Source organism: Canis lupus, chromosome 18 (genome assembly GCF_003254725.2).
Source record: "Canis lupus dingo isolate Sandy chromosome 18, ASM325472v2, whole genome shotgun sequence".
Taxonomy (NCBI): domain Eukaryota; kingdom Metazoa; phylum Chordata; class Mammalia; order Carnivora; family Canidae; genus Canis; species Canis lupus.
Window position 1 is genome coordinate 35,756,194 of NC_064260.1, and position 24,409 is coordinate 35,780,602.

General features: G+C 33.8%; 1 protein-coding gene across 5 annotated transcripts in view; it reads right to left on the bottom strand.

The window, feature by feature from the left end:
* ELP4 (elongator acetyltransferase complex subunit 4) overlaps window positions 1-24,409 on the bottom strand; it is a 253,984-nt gene that overhangs the window by 163,993 nt on the left and 65,582 nt on the right. For 4 of the 5 annotated variants that reach the window (XR_007403636.1, XR_007403635.1, XM_025452358.3 and 1 more), the window contains exons 5-6: window positions 22,614-22,753; window positions 799-886 (exon numbers count right to left, since the gene is read on the bottom strand). Coding sequence is in view for 3 of the 5 variants with exons in the window: in XM_025452358.3 (XP_025308143.1) it covers window positions 799-886; window positions 22,614-22,753 (228 nt within the window). In the remaining 2 variants the exon portion in view is untranslated. The remainder of the gene's footprint in view (window positions 1-798; window positions 887-22,613; window positions 22,754-24,409) is intronic. The other variant, XM_025452359.3, reaches the window with a different exon arrangement.

The following is a 24,409-nucleotide window of genomic DNA, read 5'->3' on the forward strand; positions in this document are numbered from 1 at the left end:
CATTTTAAGGTAAACTAACCGGAACAGCTTTAATAGTACGAATTTGGAATCTTTAATAGTGGGAATTTTAAAACTTCCATTTTTAAAAATAGAGCTACAGAGAAATAATTAAGATATCAAATATTTTAACACAGCAAATAAAATGCATTTTTATGCATTTTTGAGACAACTCAAAGCATGATATAATAAGAAATAAAATCTTAAAATAATTCTTACTCTTAAGGTAATTCAATTATGGACTGGTTGACAAATATAATAAATTTAGATATGAAAGTGTAAGTCTTGACTATTTATTTAAAAGATTTTATTTATTTATGCATGAGACACACACACAGAGAGAGAGAGAGAGAGAGAGAGAGGCAGAGACACAGGCAGAGGGAGAAGCAGGTTCCATGCAGGGAGCCCGACATGGCACTCGATCCCGGGTCTCCAGGATCGCACCCTGGGCTGAAGGCGGGGCTAAACCCCTGAGCCACCCGGGTTGCCCAAGTCTTGACTATTAAAGAGTAATTTTCAAAATGTGGCTATTTATTAATTCCAATTGCTACAAATATGTATTTAAAATTAATTTATGTCAGAATGTACATATACATCTGTGTATCCAATGAGAACTTGGCTAAAACTTTAAATACACATTAACAATTAAAGTAAGGTTGCCTGTGTTCTGCTCATTTACATCTTCTGTGCTTGGAAACAGCTTGTTCACTATTGATTATTCTAAAACCTTCTGGGTTTACCTCTAGAGAGTTTAAAAACAACATTACATAAATGATTATAAAAGGCTTTGAAGGTACTCAATACCTGGGGATTGGATCCATCAAATCCTTCCTCATATATGACGTTCTGGATAAACTGAAGCAGCTTTATGTAGCCATGGGTCAAAGAACTGTGGGTAAGAAGTGGTTCAAATATATAAATGGGCTTATTATACAGGAAATTCAAAATCTAAGCTATAACAGTAAGGAAATAGTTAAAATTTATGAGATTATCTAAATATAATATACAATGAACCAAAATAGTATAATTTAAAAATGTAAAGTCAATACATCGAGGAAATAAGTTACAATGCCTTCTATTCACTAGCTCAGTGTTCTTGATATCATGGGAAGATAAAAATCTATGGAGACTGAGATGGCTTAATTATGTCAAGCTTAGTTACCTCCTAGAAAATTAATGATTTAATGAAGCAACCTACAAGATGAAGCCACTATAGCTTTTCAGTAGTAATCATAGATAATTAACATAGAGTTAATGAACTTCTATGCCAAGTACACCTGAATCAATGTCTTGATCACCTAAGCTCATCTGAAAAGTTTTAATTTTCTTAGAACAAACTGCTAAAATAATGGTAATTTAAAATTTTGATCTTTTAAGGCATACAAAGACGAGTATAATCTCCTTTGTTTTTAAAATGAAAATAATATATATATGAATTCAAGAAGATAAATTATTTCTCACATGAATATTAGTATTAATATTACTATTTAAAAATATTTTACAAAAGTAGGGATGCTGGCAGGCTTATTTGGTACAGTATGAGATTGATGATAATGGGGGCATGAGTTCAAGCCTCATGTTAGGTGTAGAGCTTAATTAAAAAATGTTTTTACAAATGTTATGAAACATCTCAAGAAATTTAGTAACTGTGAAGAACATCTGGTTTAACACTGACTGAGTTTAATATTCTTGATAACGCACTGCTTGCGTGCCATGGCTAAACATTAATTGTTATGATAATGAGGTTCTGGAGCATAGTTATTTCATAGACATTTTAGTGACTGATGCTGTTAAAGCTGTGGGTGTCCTTAAAAATACAGGTGTTTGCTTTACTGTGATCCCAAATAAAGCAACCACATATGCAGAATAAATGCCCTAAAGAAAAAAAATGAAATATAACTTGAAGCACACATGCAACATTAAAGAACAGAACAAGTTAGAAAAGTAGAAGACTACTTAGTGTGCAAAAACAATAGTAGGTTGTTCAGCCTGTTGCATATCTCTGTAAATGTTTTGTTTAACAGCCAGAGCTAGCCCCAAAATACCTAACAAAAACAAAAAGGAAAACCAAGAGAAAGGAATGTTGTTATGTACAAAACAAATATGACTCCAATTAAAGGCTTTGGCAGTATGGTTATCTCATATAGTTACTTCTCTGTTTTCAGTGAGGGTACTCTGGATTACACGGACACATTTTTCCAGTTTAATGAGTGAAGAAATGTGTCTATAAAAAATGATATTCCATAATGGCACTGAATAACTCTTTCATAAATATATGAATATATAAATATACATAAACACATAAATATATACAAATAAATAAGTAACATATTTTGTCCCTGCTGGCTCAACTTTCAGAAGGCGGTACTGCTGTTTGAATGCACGTTTTTCAATTCCTATTTGGGTCAATTAGATTTGCACAAGGGGTAAATCTGCTCCAAGGTCCCAGATTATGAAATGAATTTCAGCCAGCCATTTGATGAATGTCAGGATGGGTTAAAGGAGGGTGGATCATGAATATATCCATTCATTCTAATCCACCAATAATGAATCTACTCAAGACATTATTTCATATATTACAAAAAGTTTCTCAAGCATTTTTCCTTCTGCCCCAAATTGTTCAATAAAATTTGCCTTAAGCACATGGTAGTAAATTTGCTATCTGAGGTACATTACTAGATACCACATACATAAATTACTTCTGAGTTTTTCATTGCAATTACTCAATCAATACAATCGATTATTTCATATTCTTCCAGTCTGTTAAGGTAACTACATTAGAGCTAAGATTCTCTTCAAAGATGGTGGAGAAGTTTGATAGTAGAACTAAAATAGAGACATAAAGCCAATATATCTTACTCTCTTTCCTTATTTTTTTAAAGATTTTATTTATTTATTAATGAGAGACACAGAGAGAGGCAGAGACATAAGCAGAGGGAGAAGCAGGCTCCTCGAAGGGAGGCTGATGCAGGACTTGGTCCCCCGGACCCAGGATCACACCCTGGGCCCATGGCAGAAGCTCAACCACTGAGTCACCCAGGGGCCCCCTCTTTCTTTATTTAACACTGACATAAAACAATCTAGTCACCAGCATTGCTTAGAACTTTACAAGTAATAAACTTCAAACTAATTAGATTTCTAGGACAATAAATGTATTGATACCAAATTAAACGGGAAAAAAGCAATACATTCAGGTATATAAATTGATAATATTCATTTATGACACATGGGATTACAGCATTTAAAACTAAATTACTTTATATGATATTGCTGTTAAAATACTATTAATTTTATGAGATAGTTTTTGCCAGCAATACTTATAAAACTCTTTTACTGATAAAAATACCTTCTGTTGTCATCTAAATTAAAAAAAAATTAAATCCCTTTAATTCTGAGGCTGTTGTCTTTTTTTGTTGCTGTTCAGCAGCATAGTAACTTATAAATCAGGAAATTTATAAGGAGGCAGAAGGAAATCTAGTTACAAATATGACACTGTCCTCCTTATTAATGTTTCCAAGCAATGAACAAAGGTTATCAAAGTATTTAAAATATGCTCCAAAGGCAGCACATTTCAAATCATATATACTATTTTACCTTGATTTTCTTAGTTTTCAACAACTTTTATAGTAAAATGATCTAACTTGAGATTCCACAATTTGTCTTTAAAACTATAACAGTACAAAGAATGTGAAAACAATTATTAGAATTTCAAATTTTACCTTTAAAATATCAAGTATTTAAATTTTTTTCTGTCAAGAAAGAGTTGTTCTATATCTGCTATATTACCATGTTTTCTAAGAATAACTTATTTCTTTATATTAATATTAAACATAAGTAAAAGAGGTCTAATGACACAAAATGTAATATATATATTACATATATATATATATATATATATATATATATTTTTTTTTTTTTTAAGTAGGTTCCATGGACAACATGAAGCCCTGTGGGCTAGATCAAGACTTGAGGTGAGATCGAGGCAGGCACTTCACCAAATGAACCACCCAGGCACCCCTAAATCTATATTCTGATAATCAAGTTCAACATTTAAAAAAAACTGACAGAAAAAAATGAGACTTTTGGATCTATCAGTATCTCCCCTACCCAATTTTCAGCAGGAGGTCTGATAGATATTTACATCAGAGAGCTTCAATTTCTATCAACAAATAGCACTGTTTTTTCTGTGAAAAGTAATTTTTGTCAGTCTCATTAAGAAAGATAAAAAAAGGGGCACCTGGGTGGTTCAGTCCATTGAGCTTCCGATTCTTGATTTTGGGTAGGGTCATGATATCGAGCCCCGCGTTGGGTTCCGCACTCAGTGCAAAGCCAGCTTATCCCTCTCTCTATGTTCCTCCCTGAGCTGGCATTCTTTTTCTCTCAAATGAATAAATTAATCTTTCTTAAAAAGATTAAAAAAATCTGTTATAGTATATCTGCTATAGTCTAGTAAATCTGCTGTAAGTGTAGATATAGTTGTAGTATACCTAGAAAGGAAATCAAGCAATTAATAAATACCAGTCTATTACCTTGTAGTTTCTCAAACAATGAACAAAAGTCTCAGTGTGATCAAAGAATAAATGTAAATGTAAAATCAACAAAATCTTGGGTAACAAAAGATGAGATTTCACTTGTGAAAACATAAATGATAAAAATAAAATTATATATATGAAATAACTAGTCTATAAGTGAAAATTTTAATCATAGGTAATAAACTCTCATAGATTTTTTTTTTTTTAACAAAACTACTTCATTTTAATTTTATCTACTGGTAAAGTGTCTGACGTAGTAAATACTCAAAAATGTTTTGCATCTCTCCCACATTTGATCATTACAATAGCCCTGTGAGGTAAATAGAGTCATTAGCTCCATTTTGTGGTAGAGAAAATTAAGACCCTTTGGAGACTTAGGTGATTTGTTCAAAGCTGTACAACAATTAAGTGACAGAAGAGGCACCTAAAAAGTTTTCTAAAAATTCAACTTATCTGCTCTTTAGGCTAAATTAAAATAAAGCCCCAGAGTGAGATCCAGATTCAATGAAAAGTCTGTGGGTTCAAATACACCAATGTGGCTGTGATGAGGTTTGAACATGATTCCATTCAACACAAAGTATCCAGTGTATAGTTTTTAAAATGGTATTTTTCTTTTAGTTGCACCTATGAGACCTTCACAAATAGGCCTCACTTGTATTAACTTGGTACATGACATTAAAGACAATTCAAGATGGAAAAATGTAGATTTACAGTATATAAACGAGACAGCAGAATAACACAGTGGGAAGTATTACCAAGATCTGGGTTCCTGGTCTATTTGTATCAGCAACTATAGCTAAATGTGTGATAATGAGGCAAAGTATTTAATTGTTTGTTCCAGGGCTCAAAGTTTTCTCATGTGACAGAGCTGTATTAATAATCTCTCTTGTCCTTTTGGACTTAAAGTTACAGGACTCAACAATGACTTTTCTTTTCTTTTTTTTTTTTTAATTTTTATTTATTTATGATAGTCACAGAGAGAGAGAGGCAGAGACACAGGCAGAGGGAGAAGCAGGCTCCATGCACCGGGAGCCCGATGTGGGATTCGATCCCGGGTCTCCAGGATCGCGCCCTGGGCCAAAGGCAGGCGCCAAACCGCTGCGCCACCCAGGGATCCGACTTTTCTTTTTAAGACTGATTTTTCCCATTAAAATGATTAATTGCTGGGTTTTTAAAAATAAGAACTTCTGGTGCATTTAAATATTGATTTAACTACTTGATAAAAATACTTAGGGAAAACTGTTTATCACTCCCAATTAGGATTAATTTAAAATGAATATGAAGTATTTTTGATATTATTATGTAAATCATTGAGAAAATGATTTGTATTACCAAAATTCTATTTACACATATATTTCAAGTATTCATTTATGACAAATAGTGAGATATACTTATAGGGCAATAGGCACAATATCAAATGTCTCAACTAATTGTGTAAAATGGTTTGCAGAGCTCAAGTTATATTAGCATATAATTTGCATGTGACTATAAAGACTGTGAAGTCTATTCACAAGTAATTTTCAAGTTAAAAATTCCATTACTATTACCCTGAAGGCTGTCACAGATTTTTCTTTTTCTGATGCTTTTCACCTAATAACACTGAGTTTGATTCTCGTTACCATGAATACTCAACTAAGAGCAGAACATACAGAGACTAGGAATGCAAGGAGAGCAATGACCAGCACAGACCTATGAGCCACAGCTGGGAAAATACTAAGAACATGAGGATATAAGAATTGCATGTATAGGCTAAATAATCCAGTGTCTGACAGAAATACTATTGAAAGAGGTTATGGTCTTTCATGAAAAGGTATTCACTTCACCATTACTCTGATTTCCTTTACTTACTGACGTAAACAAGTCATTAGATTATGTCTCCTACTACTCATCATTGTTGTCATCCAGCCAACCCTGAATCATTATCTTTCAAATATCCTGGCCTTTCAGTTTCTTGATCACCTCTCTCTTGATGATCTTGTCTCCATCCTACTTATGGTGCTTACCCTTATGATCATACCTACTTATGGTGCTTACCCTATGGTCAGACCTTGCCATTATCAATAATTGGTATTCCCCTTCCTGCTCTTTCCTCCCCACAACTGCCACTTCCTATCTTTCCACCTAGAGGCCATATGTAATCATTTGACCACATAGAGACCTCTATACCATTGCCTACGATTTCTTCACCCATTCCCCTTGATATACTCTTTTAATTATTTAATCACCTTGATCTATGGTCAGTCCTTGTCTCTACTTCCTTGCTCTTCTCTTGTTCTGTCTCACTCAGCAAAACTAGTCAGCTAAATTCAACTCTCTACCCACTCCACATTTGCCTCAGTGCAGCTAAAAGTGGTGGACAAATGGCTCCAACCACGTGGACTGATCTCAGTGTAAATTCATGACCTCAAACTTCAATAGGTCCTTAAGACTGCCTGGCAATCTCACTATTCACAGTCTTACCCTCCTCGATAACTTTTCTACACTTTCTTTTTTTTTTTTTTATACAAACATCTAATATCCTTATCCATCTGTATTCTTAGCTTTTTTTTTTTAAGATTTATTTATTTATGATAGACAGAGAGAGAGAGAGAGAGAGAGAGAGAGAGAGGCAGAGACACAGGAGGAGGGAGAAGCAGTCTCCATGCCAGGAGCCCGACGTGGGACTCGATCCTGGGACTCCAGGATCGCACCCTGGGCCAAAGGCAGGCGCTAAACCGCCAAACCACCCAGGGATCCCCTGTATTCTTAGCTTTTAACCTTCCACTGAGAAAACAGAAGCAACCAGCAGATACATCCATCAATGCATTTACCTACCCATCAGCAACTATTCATTGATTGCTATAAATTTGGATTGCTTCCACCCCTTGGCTATTGTGAATAATGCTACTCTGAACATGGGTATGCAAATATCTCTTTGAAACCCTGCTTTCAATATTTTTAGATATACACCCAGAAGTGGGATTGCTCAATCATATAGTTCTATTTTTCAATTTTTTGAGAAATGCCATACCATTTTTCATTGCAGTTGTACCATTTTACAATCTCGCTAAGGCACAACGGTTCTAATTTCTCTACATCTTTGCCAACACTTTCTATTTCATATTTTTTCAAGAATTTACCCTAATGGGTGTGAGGTATTATATCATTGTGGCTTGGACTTACATTTCTCTAATGATTAGTGCTGGTAAGTATTTTCTCAGTTGCTTGTTAGCCATGTGTATATCATCTTTGAAGAAATTTCTGTTCAAGCCCTTTGCCCAGATTCTAACCAGGCTATTTGTTATTGCTGAATTGTAGTTCTGTATGTATTTTGCATATTAATTCTTTATGACATAAAAGATTTCCAACTATTTCCTAGGTTGCCTTTTCACTCTGCTGATTGTATCTTTTGAAGCATAGAAGTGTTTTAGTTTGAAGTAGTCCCATTTGTTTATTTTTGCTTTCTCTGCTTGTGCTTTTGGTGTTATATCCAAGAAATAATTGTCAAATTCAATGTCATGAAGATTTTCCCCTCACTTTCTTTTAAAACTTTCATAATTTTGGGTCTTATGGTTAGGTCTTTAATCCATTCTGAGTTAATTTTATATACGGCATAAGATAATGGTCCATCTTCATTCTTTTGCATATAGAGATCCAGTTTTCCCAGTACCATTTATTGAAGACTGCTCTTTCCCCTTGAATGGTCTTAGCACTCCTGTTGATGACTGTTTGACCAAAAATGCAAGGGTTTATTTTTGGGTCCTCTGTTATATTCTATTGGCCTAAATGCCTGCCTTTATGCCAGTACCAAACCATACTGCTCTAACGTAGCTTTGTAAAATGTTTTGAAATCAGGAAGTATAATACTTCCAACCTTGTTCTTTTGCAAGATTGTTTTGGCTATTTGGAGTCCCTTGAGATTGAGTCCCTGTGTGACTTTAAATAAACTAAATAAACTTATTGTATCTCTTTCTTCATGTTCAAAATGGGGGATACTATAAACTTTATGAGATTTGTGTAAAGATTAAGTAAAATAACAAAAATAATATGTTAATACCTGAGAGATAACTGGCTTTCAGTAATTGTTAATGATTATCAATTCCCATGCTGTAAATATAATATAGTAATGCTCCAGTTGCAGGATGGATGCAAGTCAGGTGGGATAACAACATGGAACAAGGTATACTCTTAAGGAGGTAAGAAGGAATGGGACTAGTACAACAGTACCACCTAGAACTGCCAAGTGAGTACCAAAAAACATTCTGTTGCTGAGTCTTTTATTTTTTTTTATTATTATTTTTTAAAAGATGCCTCAGTGGACAACCCAAGTCTTTCTTTTTTTTTTTTTAATTTTTATTTATTTGTGATAGTCAGAGAGAGAGAGAGAGAGAGAGAGAGAGAGAAGCAGGCTCCATGCACCGGGAGCCCGACGTGGGATTCGACCCTACGTGGGATTCGATCCCGGGTCTCCAGGATCATGCCCTGGGCCAAAGGCAGGCGCCAAACCGCTGCGCCACCCAGGGATCCCTGCTGAGTCTTTTAATAAGCTTTCAGGAGTGAGCTAAGTTGTGTGGGAGGCACAGGAAATATGGCTACTGTTCAATCACAGTCATATCTAAGGAGGAATTGATTTCCAAATGTATTTTTCTCAAAAGAAAGAATAAGATAGGGAAAAAGAAAGTTGATTGTCCAGATCAAAAATATTTGCTTATGTAGTTATATTCCTAAAGGAGAAATAGCTTTATTGATCTATTAATAAAAATGTTTATTAGAATAAATTTTAGACATAGAAGCAGAAATAATGATGATGATGGAAGGCTAAATTCATTAAGCCCTTACTATATTAGCTAGTGTTTGCTAAATGGTAAATTTTTATTATCTCATTGAATAATTGTAAGAAGTAGTTTCTATTATTAATACTCCTATTAAAGCCTATATAATGGGGGCCCAAGAAGTAAAGTAACTTATACAATGTCATACAGCTAGTAAGTGGAAGAGTCAGGATTCAAGCCTACATTGTCTAACCAAAGGGCCCCTATCTAAACTATGCTGTCTCACAAGAAGGTTTATAAAAAGAAAAAGGAAAAAAAAAAAAAAAAAAAAAGGCCAAATCACCTGCAATTCAAATACTCAGAGATAATTACTGTAAGGCTATTAATGTATATCTTTACAGACCATTTTCTACATATATACATCATATATTACATATATTATGTTGTTTTATAATCTGTTTTGTTCTTATCTCCTCACTTTGCAAACAAGGTATTCCATTATGTGTATGCAACATGATTTAGTCAACCAATCTATACTGATAATTCTTAGGTTATCTGTAGATTTTCAGTAATGCACACAAATTATGGTAATCATTCTTGTACACACATCTTTGTTAACTTGTATCATTATTTCTTTATGATCAATTCCCAGAAATGGGATGATGGCAACAATGATAATGTATACTCCAACTTTTGATACCCTTTCCTAGAATTATGTTAACAATGTACACTCCTAAGGTTAACACAAGTGACATCCACACTATCTTTAACACAGGGTGTTATCATTTTAAATATCTGATAGCTGAAAAAATGGTATCTCTTCGGTTTTGTTTGCATTTCTTCGATCACTAGTGAGGCTTACTAGTTATTTTTGTTTCTTCTTTTGAGAGCATCTCATTGTTATCTTTTGTCTGTTTTGTATTAGGATACTCAACTTGTTACCAGTTTTAAAATGCTCTTGGGGTGCCTATGTGGTTCAGTTGGTTAAGTATCTGACTCTTGATCTCGGCTTAGATCTTGATCTCATGGCCATGAGTTCAAGCCCTGTGTTGGGCTCTGTGCTAGACATTGAGCCTACTTAAAGATAAAATGAAAATATTCTCAATTTACTAAAGATATTAACACACATAAATTCACATATGTTTATTTTTTAAATCTTGAAACAATCTCAAACTTCCAGAAAAGCTGTTAATATAGAAAAACATTTTTTCCCCCGTTCCACTACAGGATAAGTTGCTGACAAGATGACCCATCACTTCTTAATAATTTAGGCTACGATTCCTATAAACATTTTCCTACATAACAACAATATAACTGACTTAGGGTATTGATATAATTTGGAAATTGATAATACTATCTGATCTCAGACCCTATTCAAGTTTTGCCACTTGTCCCAATATCATTCTTCAGAGCAGAGGACTCAGTTCAGAATCACATGTTACATTCAGTTATTATGTCTCTCTTCAGTCCTATTCAATTTGGAAGTTCCTTAGACTTTCTTCACTTTTATGGTCTTAACACTTTTGAGGATTACAGGCCAGGTATTTGGTAGATTGTTCCCAATCTGGGTTTGTCTGATGTTTCCTTATGATTAGACTTAAATTATGTATATTTGGTAGAAATATCACAGATGTGTTGCTGAATTCTCATTGCATATTATCAGATGATACATGATCTCAATTTGTCCATTACTGCTGACATTAATTTGATTAAAGTTATGTCCACAAGGCTTCTGCACCATAAAATTATTTTTTCCCACTGGAGTCAATAAATATTTTGTGGGAAGGACTCTGTGGCTATGTAAATATTTTGTTCCTCAATAACTTATTTATTCATTCAGTTATTTGTATCAATATGTACTCATGGCTTCCTGCTTTATTAAATGGGTTATAATCCATTGTCCATCATTATTTATTCTGATGCTCAAATCTTCTCTTATTTGGCCAGTGGGAGCTCCTTTGAGCTGGCTTCTGTATTCTATTGACATACTCTGTTCTCATCATTCTTAAAGGACTTCTGAACATAAAAAGACACTACAGGTATATCTTTACTTTCCTGTGAATCAAAACTTCTCTAAACAGTCCTGGTTCCCTCAAATGGAGAATGGTATTTAGGTCTGAACACTAGATATACTGATTGCTATTTTCCTACCCCAAGAGTTTAAGGCATTCTCTTCCTATATTTTTATAATTTCACTTATTATATTTATTTAATCTTTAACTCTTTGGAAATATGGTTTGATGTGAGATTTGAAGTAAGGATTTCTTTATTTTATTCCCAAATGATTAAACTTTCCCCACTTACTGAAATACCTCCCTATTATAAAAATGATGGTTGGGCACCTGGGTAGCATGTTTGGTTAATGGCTAACTCTTTATTTTGGCTCAGGTCACAATCTCAGATTCCTGAGACCCAGTCCTGTGTTGGGCTTATGCTTAGCGCAGGGTCTGCTTGTCCCTCCTCTCCCAAACCCACACTCTGCTTAAACACATGCATGCTCTCTCTCAAATAAATAAAATCTTTAAAAAATTTTTTTGAAAACTCTTTGTTCATCATAAAAATTCAAATACATAAAACATACAAAGAATAGGAAAAAAAACCCCAATTCATGACCCAGAGGTGAATATTGTTATCAGTCTGATGAACATTCTCTTACATTTCTCTGTACCTGCCCTTCCTTCTATTCCTGAGAGAAATTAATGTGGGTTATAAAGAAGTATGCTGTTAAAATTGGTTTTGATTCTAAAGAATATTTTACCAATAAACAAATATAAACAGGGTTATAAGACCTATGTATATATTTAATTTTGGCATTTCTTTCACATCCTTTTAAATACTACACATACTATGAGTCTCTTAAATGATTTAAGAAGGAAATTTAGTTTGAGTTTTGTGATCTTCTTTGACCGCATATCATTAAGGTTTCGGAACCTAAATTAACATCTCCTGAATTAGTGTTAGAAAAGAATTTAGAATCAGCTATGTAAAATTTTATGTAAACAGGATTATACTATGTATCCCATTACTATAGTCTGCCTTTTCACTTCCTTATATCTTGGATAGTGAGCCAGGTATCCATCTCAAGTTTCTTATGTAGAAAAAACTGCTGCAGAACCTACCTGCTAGAGCCAATGCGGCAGTCTTTGTAACTAGTATCAGTCACAGACCTTAATAAAAGATACTGTGCCCACCACCCTCCAAAGGATATTTCCCTTGGAAGGTAATGGTCACTTGGGCTTAAATAAATAAAGCTGCAGCTTAGATTCCTTTCCTCAATATCTGAAAGATGTGATTGGTATCCTTTTGGTTTTCCAATGTGACATTCAAACCATTCCTCTTCCTTCACTTTCTGGTAAAACAAATACAAACAAAATGCATGGTTTCTTCTAACCAATCCCGATCACTCCCTTTTTAAGCTGCTGTCTTTATCTAACTCCTGGATGTTTTCTTCTATTGAAAACAGTGTACCTAATTCAAATATCTTTTCTCAACCAACACTTCTGATCTTGGTAATTGCTTTGTCCATTTACTCTCATTATTAAGACCAGCCAGTCTACTACCAGTCTACTATCTCTTCTCTTTCTCTCATATATCAATAGCAGTTGTCTCTAATTCATTTTCTTAGACCTAGAGTTTGCAATCCATAATTTTTTTTTACTATGTTTAATACATTAAACTCCTTCTGTTGCCTGAACCTGTCAAAACTTCAATCCTGCCTCTGCATCAGGAATCTCAGCAGAGATGCAAGAAAGTAACACAACCTTACAGACTGTACCACAACAAATATTTGATATTTCCCTAGTTAGTATAGTCTTCTAGTCTGTGAAACAACCATTTCAAACCTTCCCCATTTAACCTAAACTCCTAAGAGGTAATTTCCTCAGCATATGACCCTGCCTATTATTCACTGAGTAAAGAGAAGACCATAGTCCATATCTTTGACGCTACTCGAGACCCTGCCTCTATCCTTACAAACCTATTTGTTTGCATCTGCATTTTTATCTTCTTCCTTTTCCTTCTCTCCAGTGGAGGAAACGCTATTACATATTAATGGCCAATCCTTGGCCATGAGTGGCTTAGGAATTCTGCCAAATTATTTAGTAATTTGCCTAATGTCATAAAGCTAGAAACCACTATGTCCTCTTCCAATCTCCATCCATTCTTCTCTATTGAATTTTCTTATTCACAGTAAAACAAAACAGCACAAACTTCTTGCTTCCCAAACCTCTTCCAATTACTGCTTTTTCTCTGTCCCCTTCATGAACAGATTTCTTAAAAGAATGATGTGACCTCTGCCTATCTCTCTGAACTCTTTCATATGGCTCTATTACTCTGTTTCACCAACATGGCCTTTCAGGTCCTTAAACCACTGTCTTTCTTTTCTTGGCACACTGGCTGGCTCCAACACCCCCCCCCCCCCCCGCCCCCGCCACTCCCAAATAATTCTTGGCTACTCTCCTTTGTAGAATGGCTTTGGTCTTCTTATCTCCAGGTCTCAGCTCAAATGCTTTGTCTTCAGAGAAGCCAGTTCTGAACAACTCAAAGCATATCCCCCTATCCCCATATAACCTGTGGAAAATGTTCTTTTTCTTTATTACTTATGGCAACTCTTAATGGCAAATATATTTATTTAGCTTTTTAAAAATTGTATGCTTTTTTACTAGACTGTAAACACTATACATGGTCAAGGATAATAGCTGCTTTGTTTACTATAATAAACCTAGAGTTTAGCTTGCTAGACTCATAAAAGGTGCTCAGGTTCATAGGTATTCATGTCAGATAACGTGTTCTAATAAATACTTCAGGATGTTTTTTAGATCAGTAAATGACACGAACCTAGTTCTATTGTCTGAAATCTAGAAAACATTCTTGATATTCCCTTTATTCTTTTCACAACCTCAATGAGATCAAAGAGATCAGAGCTGTAGCTAGCAATCAGATTAAACAAGGGACCCAGGCCTTATAGGACCTCTGTTAGAATGTGGGTTTATTATTCTGGATGTTGCTATAGAAGATTTTTTTTTCCTTAAAGATTTTTACTTTTAAATAATCTCTGTACCTAACATGGGACCCAAACCCACAACCTCAAGATCAAGAGTCATGTGATTCTACTGACTCAGCAGGCCAGATGCCCCTAGAATGAGTTCATTTTTCTGAATGAAATTGGAAGTAAGTGGAGTGTTTGTGCCAGAGTAGTGATAAGAGCTGACTTTTGCTGTAAAACTGTACTAACAAGATAAGCTATTAGTCACATATAGCTACTTATATTTATGTTAATTAAATTAAAATAACTCTTCTTTAAATGTTTGGTAGAATTCACCTGTGAAGCCATCTAGCCCTGGACTTTTGTTTGTGGGGAATTATTTTATTTCTGACTCAATTTCTTTGCTGATTATTGGTCTGTTCAAGTGTTCTCTCTCTCTCTCTCTCTCTCTCTCTCTCTTTTTGGTAGGTTCTTGTGTCTAGAAATTTATCCAGTTCTTTCAATTTTTCCAATTTGTGGGCATATAGTTTTCATAATATTCTCTTATAATTGATTGCATTTCTATGGTGCTTCATTTATTGTGTTTTTCTAGCTCCTTTAGGTATGTGATCAGGTTATTTGAAATTTTTTTTGCTTATTGAGGTAGACCTGTATTGCTATATAATTCCCTCCTAAAATTGCTTTTGCTGCAGGTATCTTTAAGTTTAAAATGAGTCTCCTGTAGGCAGCATGTAGATGGATCTTGTTTTCTCATCCATCATGACAACCTATGTCTTTAGATTGGAATCATTAATCCATTTGCATTCAAAGTATTATTGATAGATATATATTAATTACCATTTTATTTCTTATTTTGTCATTGTTTCTAAAGATTTTCTCTGACACCGATTTTTGTCAAACTATTCCAAAAAATAGAAAAGGGAGGAAAACTTACAAATTCATTCTATGAGGCCAGCATTACCCTGATAACAAAATCAGATACAGACTCCATTAAAAAAGAGAGCTATAGGCCAATATCCCGGATTAACATGCATACAAAAATTCTCAGTAAAATACTAGCAAACAGAATTCGAAAATATATTAAAAAAATCATTCACTACGATCAAGTGGGATTAATTCCTGAACTGAAAGTGTAGTTCAATATCACAAATCAATCAAAGTGATACATCACGTTAAGAAAAGAACTATTTAATCATTTCAATACAGGCAGATAAAGCATTTGACAAAGTACAACATCCATCCATGATAAAAACCCTCAGGAAAGTAGGGTTAGAGGGAACATACCTCAACATAATAAAGACCGTGTATGAAAAACGCACAACTACTATCATCCTCAATGTGGAAAAACTCTATAATCAGGAACAAGACAGGGACATCCACTCTCACCATTGTTATTTAACATGGTACTGGCAGTCCTAGCCATAGCAATCAGATCACAAAAAGAAATAAAAGGCATCCAAGTCACTAAGGAAGAAGTCAAACTGTCACTATTTGCAGAACATAATGCCTACACAGAAAGCCCAAAAAAATTGCTAACATTGATACACAAATTCAGGAAAGTCACAAGGTTCAAAATCAATGTACAGAAATCTGTTGCGTTTCTATACATTAATAATGAAGCAGCAGAATGAGAAATCAAGGAATCAATTCCATTTTTAATTGTACTAAAACGAATAAGATACTTAGGAATAAACCTAACTGAAGAGGTTAAAGACCTGTACTCTGAAAGCTATAAAACACTGATGAAAGAAATTGAAGATGACACAAAGAAATGGAAAGACATTCTGTGCTCACGTATTGAAAGAACAGATATTGTTAAAATGTCTGTATTACCCAAAGCAATCTACACATTTAATGCATCCCTATCAAAATACCAATAGCATTTTTCACAGAGCTAGAACAAACAATCCTAAAATTTGTACGGAACCATAAAAGACCTGGAATGGCCAAAGTGACCTTGAAAAAGCAAATCAAAGCTGGAGGCACTATAATTTCAGACTTCAGGTTATATTACAAAGTTGTAGTGATCAAAACAGTAGGATACTGGCACAAAAAAGACACACAGGTCAATGGAACAGAACAGAAAACCCAGAAATAAACCCATAATTACATGGTCAATTAATTTTGACAAAGCAGGAAAGATAATGCAATGGGAAAAAGATCATCTCTTTAACAAATGATGTTGGGAAAACTAGACGGCAACATTCAAAACAATAAACTGGACCACTTTCTCACACAAACACAAAAAAAATTCAAAACAGATAAAACACCTAAATGTGAGACCAGAAACCATAAATACCTAGAGAACACAGGCAGTAATCTCATTGACATTGGCCATAGCAACTTCTCACTAGATATAGCTCATAAGGTAAGGGAAACAAAATAAAAAATAAGCTATTAGGACTTCATCAAAATAAAAAGCTTCTGAACAATGAAGGAAACAATCAAGAAAACTAAAAGGCAACCTACAGAATGGGAGAAGATATTTGCAAATGACATATCTGATAGAGTTAGTATTCAAAATTATAAAGGCTTATAAAACTCAACAGCCAAATAATCCAATTAAAAAATGAACAGAAGATACGTACAGACATTTCTCTAAAGACGACATACTGATGGTGAACAGACCCAAGAAAAGATGCTCAACATAATTCATCATCAGAGAAATACAAATCAGAACTATAATAAGATAACACCTTACACCTGTCAGAATGGCTAAAATCAACAACACAAGAAACACCAGTGCTGGCAAGGATGTGGAGAAAGGGGAACCCTCTTACACTGTTGATGGCAATGCAAACTGGTGCAGCCACTCGGGAAAACAGTATGGAGGTTTCTTAAAAAGTTAAAAACAGAACTACCCTATGATCCAGCAATTTCACTACTAGATATCTAACCAAAGAATATAAAAATGCTAATCAAAGGGATACATGCACTGATGTTTATAACAGTGTAAACTAAAAGAACCAAATTATGGAAACAGCCCATGTGTCCATCAACTGATGAATGAATAAAGAAGGGGTGTGTGTGTATGTATATATATATTTATATATATTGTACATAAATATATTCATGGAATAAATTCATAGAATACACACGTAACATGCTGAATAATATTCAGCAACAAAAAAGAATACAATCTTGCCATTTGCACCAATGTGTATGGAGCTAAGAGTATTATTCTAAGCAAAATAAGTCAGTCAGAGAAAGATAAATACCATATAATTTCACTCATATGTGGAATTTAAGAAACAAAGCAAATGTACAAAGGGGAAAAAAAAGAGAGACAAACCAAGAAACAGACTCTTAAACTACAGAGAACAAATGATGATTACCAGAGGGGAGGTGGTTAGGGATGGGTAAAATATGTCATAGGAATGAAGGGTGTACTTGCTGTGATGAGCCCTGGGTGTTGTACGGAAGTGTTGAATACTATACTATACATACTATATTGTATGTCTGAAACTATTATTATACTGTATATTAATTAACTGAAATTGAAATAAAAACCTAAAAAAATAAAATTTTCAGGAGTTGCTGAAAGGTTGGATGTAGGGAGTGAGAGAGAGGAGACAAGGGTCTAAGATTACTTTACTGAAAGAAGAATGAAATTTGGAAGGACATACATTAATAAGAGAGAGTATGTCTAGGGAACAATGACTGGGACTAGGAATGTAGGAATTAGGTGGGTAATAAAACAAATGCCTACTAATGAAGACTAATGAGCAACTAATTTCAACATACCCAAAGGCCCTCTTGAAGGACAGAAAAAGAAAGGCAAACATGTAAGCAAGTAATTTCACTGGTTAAAATGAGATTTAGGATTAATAGTTCTCTCTCAGAATTTTTAGATATTTTCTTTTTACTTTAATCGTATCACCAGCAAAAAGGCCAATGGGTAAAATCCCTCCTCACATTTTTATATCTTGCTTTTCCTTCAGCTCCAAGATTTGTATTAATAGATCACTCACTATATCCTTTTAATAAAGTAGTTTAGCATACTCCTGTTCTGAGCCTGTAGTCTCACCTAGAAGTTCTTTCACAAAATCCCATTCTCATGAGTGAATTTTCTACTTGTAACTTCTAAATACACCATGGCTCTCTGCTTCTCAATGTAAGAGATCAGTAGTTTTGAAATAAAATATATTCTTACATGGCTATGTTTCAGTTATTAGTTTTATCCCACTAAATCTTTGAGCTAAGAACAAGGGTATAGTTAATCTGAGTTATTACTATACTTTGTGCATTGATTCACTAGTTATTCAACTATAACTCAACACCTGTGTCCTAGATTCATGGAATAAAGAGACGAAGATAGCATAAACCCCTTCCTCAAGGATTTCCAATGCTTTAGAGGGAAGAAAAAAAATGTAGACAAGACAATTATAGTGTAATGTGTTAAATGTTTGACAGAGTATGAGCAAAAGGAAGTAGGAATGTATGAGTGGTCATAACTATACTTTGTCTAGGAAAATATTACAGAAGGCTTATACAGATGTTACATTTAAATGGTAAACAGACTTGGCAAAATAAGAAAAAAGAATGACTTCTTAAATCTTAATATTCTTATCCTTTCTGTTGATTTTCTCCTAAAAAGATAACTAGTTCTTCCAGAATTCAGCTCATTCAACGTAATTAATACAAAACTTTTAGTTAATATAAGAAGCTACTAACCATTTTTAGGATATCCATGTAAAAATAAAATCCTGAATTTCAAAGAAACATATCAAAATGAACTCATTCTATTTACTACCAATTGTATGTAAACTCAATATTCAAGATCTGTTCTATTAAAAAAATAACATTTTATAATATAGTGGTTATATCAATTGGATTGGGTTCCTATAACAAAATGCCACAAACTGAGTGGTTTAAATAATAGGAATTAATTTTGTTGAAGTTCTGGTGACTACAAGTCTGGGATCAAGGTGCTAGCAGCTTTGGTATCTAGGTGATAATGCTCTTGTTGGGTTACAGATGATCACTTTGTTGCTATGTTGCTCATCTGGCCTTTCATGTACATGTGCTCAAGGAAAGAGAAGGAGCTGGATATCTTTACCTCTTTTTAAGAACACCAATCCTATCAGGCCAAGGTCCCACTTTCATGACCTCATCCAACTCCAATTATCTCCCAAGGGCCTCATTTTCAAATATCATCACATTGGGTTTCAACATATAAATCTGGGGTAGCGGGGAGCAGTGGGTAGAATCACAAACATTCCGTTTGCAACAGTAGGTTTAAGCAGTATGTTGGTAGGTTTGTTAATAAATAAGGAAGCCAAGACACTATCCCTACCCTGAAGATGAGCATTATCTTCCTGAGGAAAACAACTGTCCTTGTATACCCGTTAGCAAAGCTTAATTTAAAAAAATGCCAAATTAAAAAAATCTTAGATTATAGAATTATTCTCAAAATCAGTTTTCCTATCACTATTCTGTGACTCAGATTATCTGATTTAGGACAATGAAATATAACAAAACCATCTGGTAATATCAGAATTATATGGTTTTTATAGCCAGGCTTTCATTTGAAAGTTTAAATTATATGTACGACCATTTTCTATAGGCATACCAGTAAATAATTTTAAATTAGTTAATGCAATTTTAAATGACCTTCAGTTTTTCTTACCACAAAAAACTCTGTTTCAACAGTGCCTTTTAGAATATATGAAATTATATATTATATCCTCATATATGATACTGGGACACAGCTATATCCTCTAGTCTTCATTACAGGAAAAGTATAGACAACTAGTAAAGCTTAGCTTTATTGTTTTATAAATGAACCAGTAAAGTTCATTTTAGTGAAATGAGCACATGCTTTTCATAAATTAAATCTCACATGGTAAGTACTCATTTTCAAAATTAATTTAATTGCATGTTTAAAGTTTAATTACATTTAATTAAGCATTTAAGTTTTATATGAAATAAATGAATTATCAGTTAACTACTATGAAATGAAATATTGCCTTGATAATTAAAATCTATAAATTTTCCTATTCTGTGCAAAACTTCTAGTTCTCAAAAACATTCTGGAAAAAAATATGTATTTTAAAGTCTGTAGGAGTATATTCTCATAGCTGATCAAGGTGTAGTTTTTCCTGGCAGCTGGCTTCATGTGCTGTACAGTTACTACAGCAGCAAATGGAGGCAGTCTGGCACAGAATAAAAAGCAGAGATTTTGAAGATTTGGGTTTGGGTCATAGACTTGGTCACTAACAGCCTAAGAGAGTGGGAAAGCTCCTTAAGCATCTGTGACATCAAGTTCCTAAAAAATGGGAATAATATTACTTCTCTTGGAGGGTTGTGGGAGGATTAGATGAGATATCCCATGATCAAATGCCTGGAACAGTGCCTGACATGGAACAGGTATTCAAAATAAGTTAATTCCCTCCTTCTTTTAGTTGCTGAATGGATGAACAAAATCCTTGTACTTTGGTGCTTAAAAAAGTCTTACTCTTAAAGTATTTTATTAATTACAAAAATAACACCATATTTTTCATTTCCTTACATTATACTTAATGGACAATTTACATTTTTTATTTCCTTAAGGACTCCATAAATTGAAGCAATATAGCATTATTGCTAACACAGAATTCTGAGTCAGAAAGAACTGACTTTGAATTTGGGTTCCACTAGTTACTCTTTGAGAAATCAGGGAAAAGTTATTTCCCACACCATAAACGTATAGGTATACCTGGTTTAGTGAATGGAAGAACTAGTATAATCCATATAATCATTCAACTTTAACAAAATTCTAGTGATATGGGTAGGACAAATGTATTCCCCAACCCAATTTTTCACAGAAGGATATTTATTTTCACTAAATTTAAGGGAAATTAAGCTTAACAGCAGGATGGACTCAGTGTCAGAACTAAGATTTTAAAATTTCTTTTTCAGTACTCTTTCCTTCATAACATAGGAAGGTAAAGGCAAAGGACACCAATATCTCTTTTAAGCAGTAACGCAAAAAAGAAAGAGAAGGATCTGATTTAGGTTAATACCGGTTCTATCACGTAATAGTGAGCCTCAAACCAATAACTTCTGTGAATTTCAGTAACTTCTTCTGGAAAATGGGAATATATACTTTGTTAGGGTTCATACAAGGATTGCACTACTACTAACAAATGTAATACATAGAGGAATGACTGACACACACAAGAGTCATTCATTAATGGCTGCTAATACTAAGACAACATCAAAGCACCACTTCTGGTAAGTCTCAAGCCATAAAATGGAGAAACCATAATGAAGATTTTTTATTTTTTGAAACAGATTTAATAACAATAAATAGGATAGTTTTCATTAAATTCTCAAGTCATATTCCTGGAAAGAGACTCTAGACTTGTGAGTCACTTCAGTTCACAACTTCTGGTCTATTAAATCTCCATGTAATAACTCATCTCACTTTGAAAATAATGGTTTTACAATATGAAAGAAAAGAGAAGCAACAACCTATTCCATGGATTACTTTCTTTGATTCAACTGCAGTAAGAACTGAAATTACATAGTCTTAACACTTTATAAAGTATTCAATGTCAAGGACTGTAATTTTCAGAGTTTTGCCTCAATAAAGGTAGCACTATAAACATGTTATGCTGGTTTAACATTTAAAACTCTTCATTGGGCCAGCCCAGGTGGCTCAGCGGTTTAGCACCGCCTTTGGCCCAGGGCGTGATCCTGGAGACCCGGGATCAAGTCCCGTGTTGGGCTCCCTGCGTGGAGCCAGCTTCTCCCTCTGCCTGTCTTTCTCTCTCTCTCATGAATTTAAAAAAAAAAAAAAAAAGAAAAAAAAATCTTAAAAAGAAAAAAACAACTCTTCATTGCAAAACTCAAAAAAATCCTAAATTCTTCAAAGGCAACCTAAAAAAATATAAATTACTGTATTTACAGAATAACGAGAAATAGAAAGACTTAATAAATATTAGAAAATATACACTTGTTTACTTTCTGAAAGGACACTTAACTGAAAAACCAGTACTTCATACCATTTTCACTGCTATTATATTAATACGTAGTATTTAATTATCTATCTGCATTTAGGGCTAAAAGACCTTGATTTAAAAACTATTCCACATTTTCTTGACAATAAAACCAGCAGGTATTATAATTTTGGTATCCAGACTTTTTAAACAGCAAATTAAGAATAATAGCATATCCAACACTTACAGGAACAGAAAAAGAAAACCACATATAAAGACATAATATGAAGCATATGTACAATTAAGGTTATGTATTATATAGAAAACATTTATTAGAATATGTACCTTTAGTTATGTATTCTTTCAAAGGATGTGGTAAAGATGCACTCTGTTAACCTGTGGAATCAGAATTGGGTCATTAACTTACCATGGTTCTATATTAAGAGTTGGGGATAATTTTTCTGGAAAAAAAAATCCATGCCATTTTGAAGTCTCAATTAGTTCTTGTGGCATCCTTTTTGATAAATCATAATAGTGACCGAATCTTGAAGAAGATACTGGTCCAGGCTGTTAAGAAAAGCCATATTAGTTGTTTAAGAAAAACCATATTAGTTGTTTAAAAATTACTTTTTTTTTAACTACAATGTATCTGAAATACATTCAGCAAAATACTGATATATTTGTGCATTTTAATGCTGACAGGAAGAGCTGATATACACTGACTTAATAAGTTTCAAAAAGAGCATACTACAATTTTTATTATTTTCAGTGATACTAGAAATCAACCTTTTCCTCTCCCATGTTTCTTTGCTCTTGGTGGCTCCCTAAATTTGATAAGAACTTGAACACCTCTTTGCTTTTCTTACTGTATATACCTGCCTAAGCTAAAAAGAAATTAATATATATGTCTTAATTATTTTTAAAGTTTCCAGGTTTAAATGACAAATCAAATTTGGAATTGCTAAGAACTAATGAAAACTTAAGCCAATGAAATCACTGGTGAGGGGCCCAAAAGAAACTAGCTATTGATACTACATATTTGCATTTTCAGACTTAAAAATGCCTAACAACATCAGATTATAAAGTAACATAGAATAAAAACATTTAAGTCTGATAGAAACATTTTTCTCAGTCTGTGAGTTTGGCATTTATTTTCTAAGTAAAATGACTGTTCATCCCTTCATAAGATACTGTTTATTTTCATTAACGAAAGAGACCGATCAATCAGCTCAACCTGTTTTCAATACAAAGTATATACAAGTATGTTTCCCAAAACATGATTTATCTATTTACCAGGGCAGTATTAGCAAATAAATTAAGAGACATAAAGTACGTTTCTTAAAAATAGGGTAAAGTTTTTAAATGTAAAGTTATTAGTATAAAGCAATTTAAACAAGGTCTGTTCTTTGGCCTATAATCTATTCTTTATCCGGATTATAGTTCAGAATGTTTTTACTGCAATCTCTGCTAGAGCTCATCTTTTTATTGTGTAAGTCCAAGCCCCCTTAATGTTTTAGAAAGGCCTTGACTAACTGAACTTTGATCTGATGTCTTCATTGAGAAAAACACCAGGTTGCCCATTTCAGATGCAAATCCTCCTAAGGCCCAATAGAATTTAGTAAAGACAAGCAAAAAAGAAGAAACAAGAAGTTTCCAGGATCCTCTTTGAGAATCCTGGGGCACACTGGTGTCCTTAATCCACACTGCTCCATGGATTAAGGTAGGTGATAACCTTTCCTGATTCAAAAGAATAAGCAGAGTGCCTACAAACTGGGTGGAGACTAGGATTTGGTAATAATAAAACACCATGCAATAAAAGCTTGGTCTATGTCAGAAGCCTCTGAAAAGGCCTCAATGTACCACATTCCCAGGCCTAGTAGGGAAGCTTGCAAAAGCCTACCTGAATCAAATAAGCATGAATAATCTATTTTAGCAGACTGGCCATGGGGAGAGAGAAAGAAAGAGAGACTTTTCGCTTCTTTTAAGTTTGAGTTAATAAATTTATTAGTGCACTGAAGGTTCTTGAAGTCTTGGGCACTCAGAGAAATATGCTAAATTGCCAAGAAGCAAAGTATGCTTTTTAAGTTGCCGTCTCTATTAATGTTTCTAATTATAATATTAATGTGATAGAAATCTCAGATTTGGGATGAATCAAGGCAGAAAATTGATTTCATGCTGTGACAGTTTACATATAGAACACATAATTTATTAAAATGTAAGAAT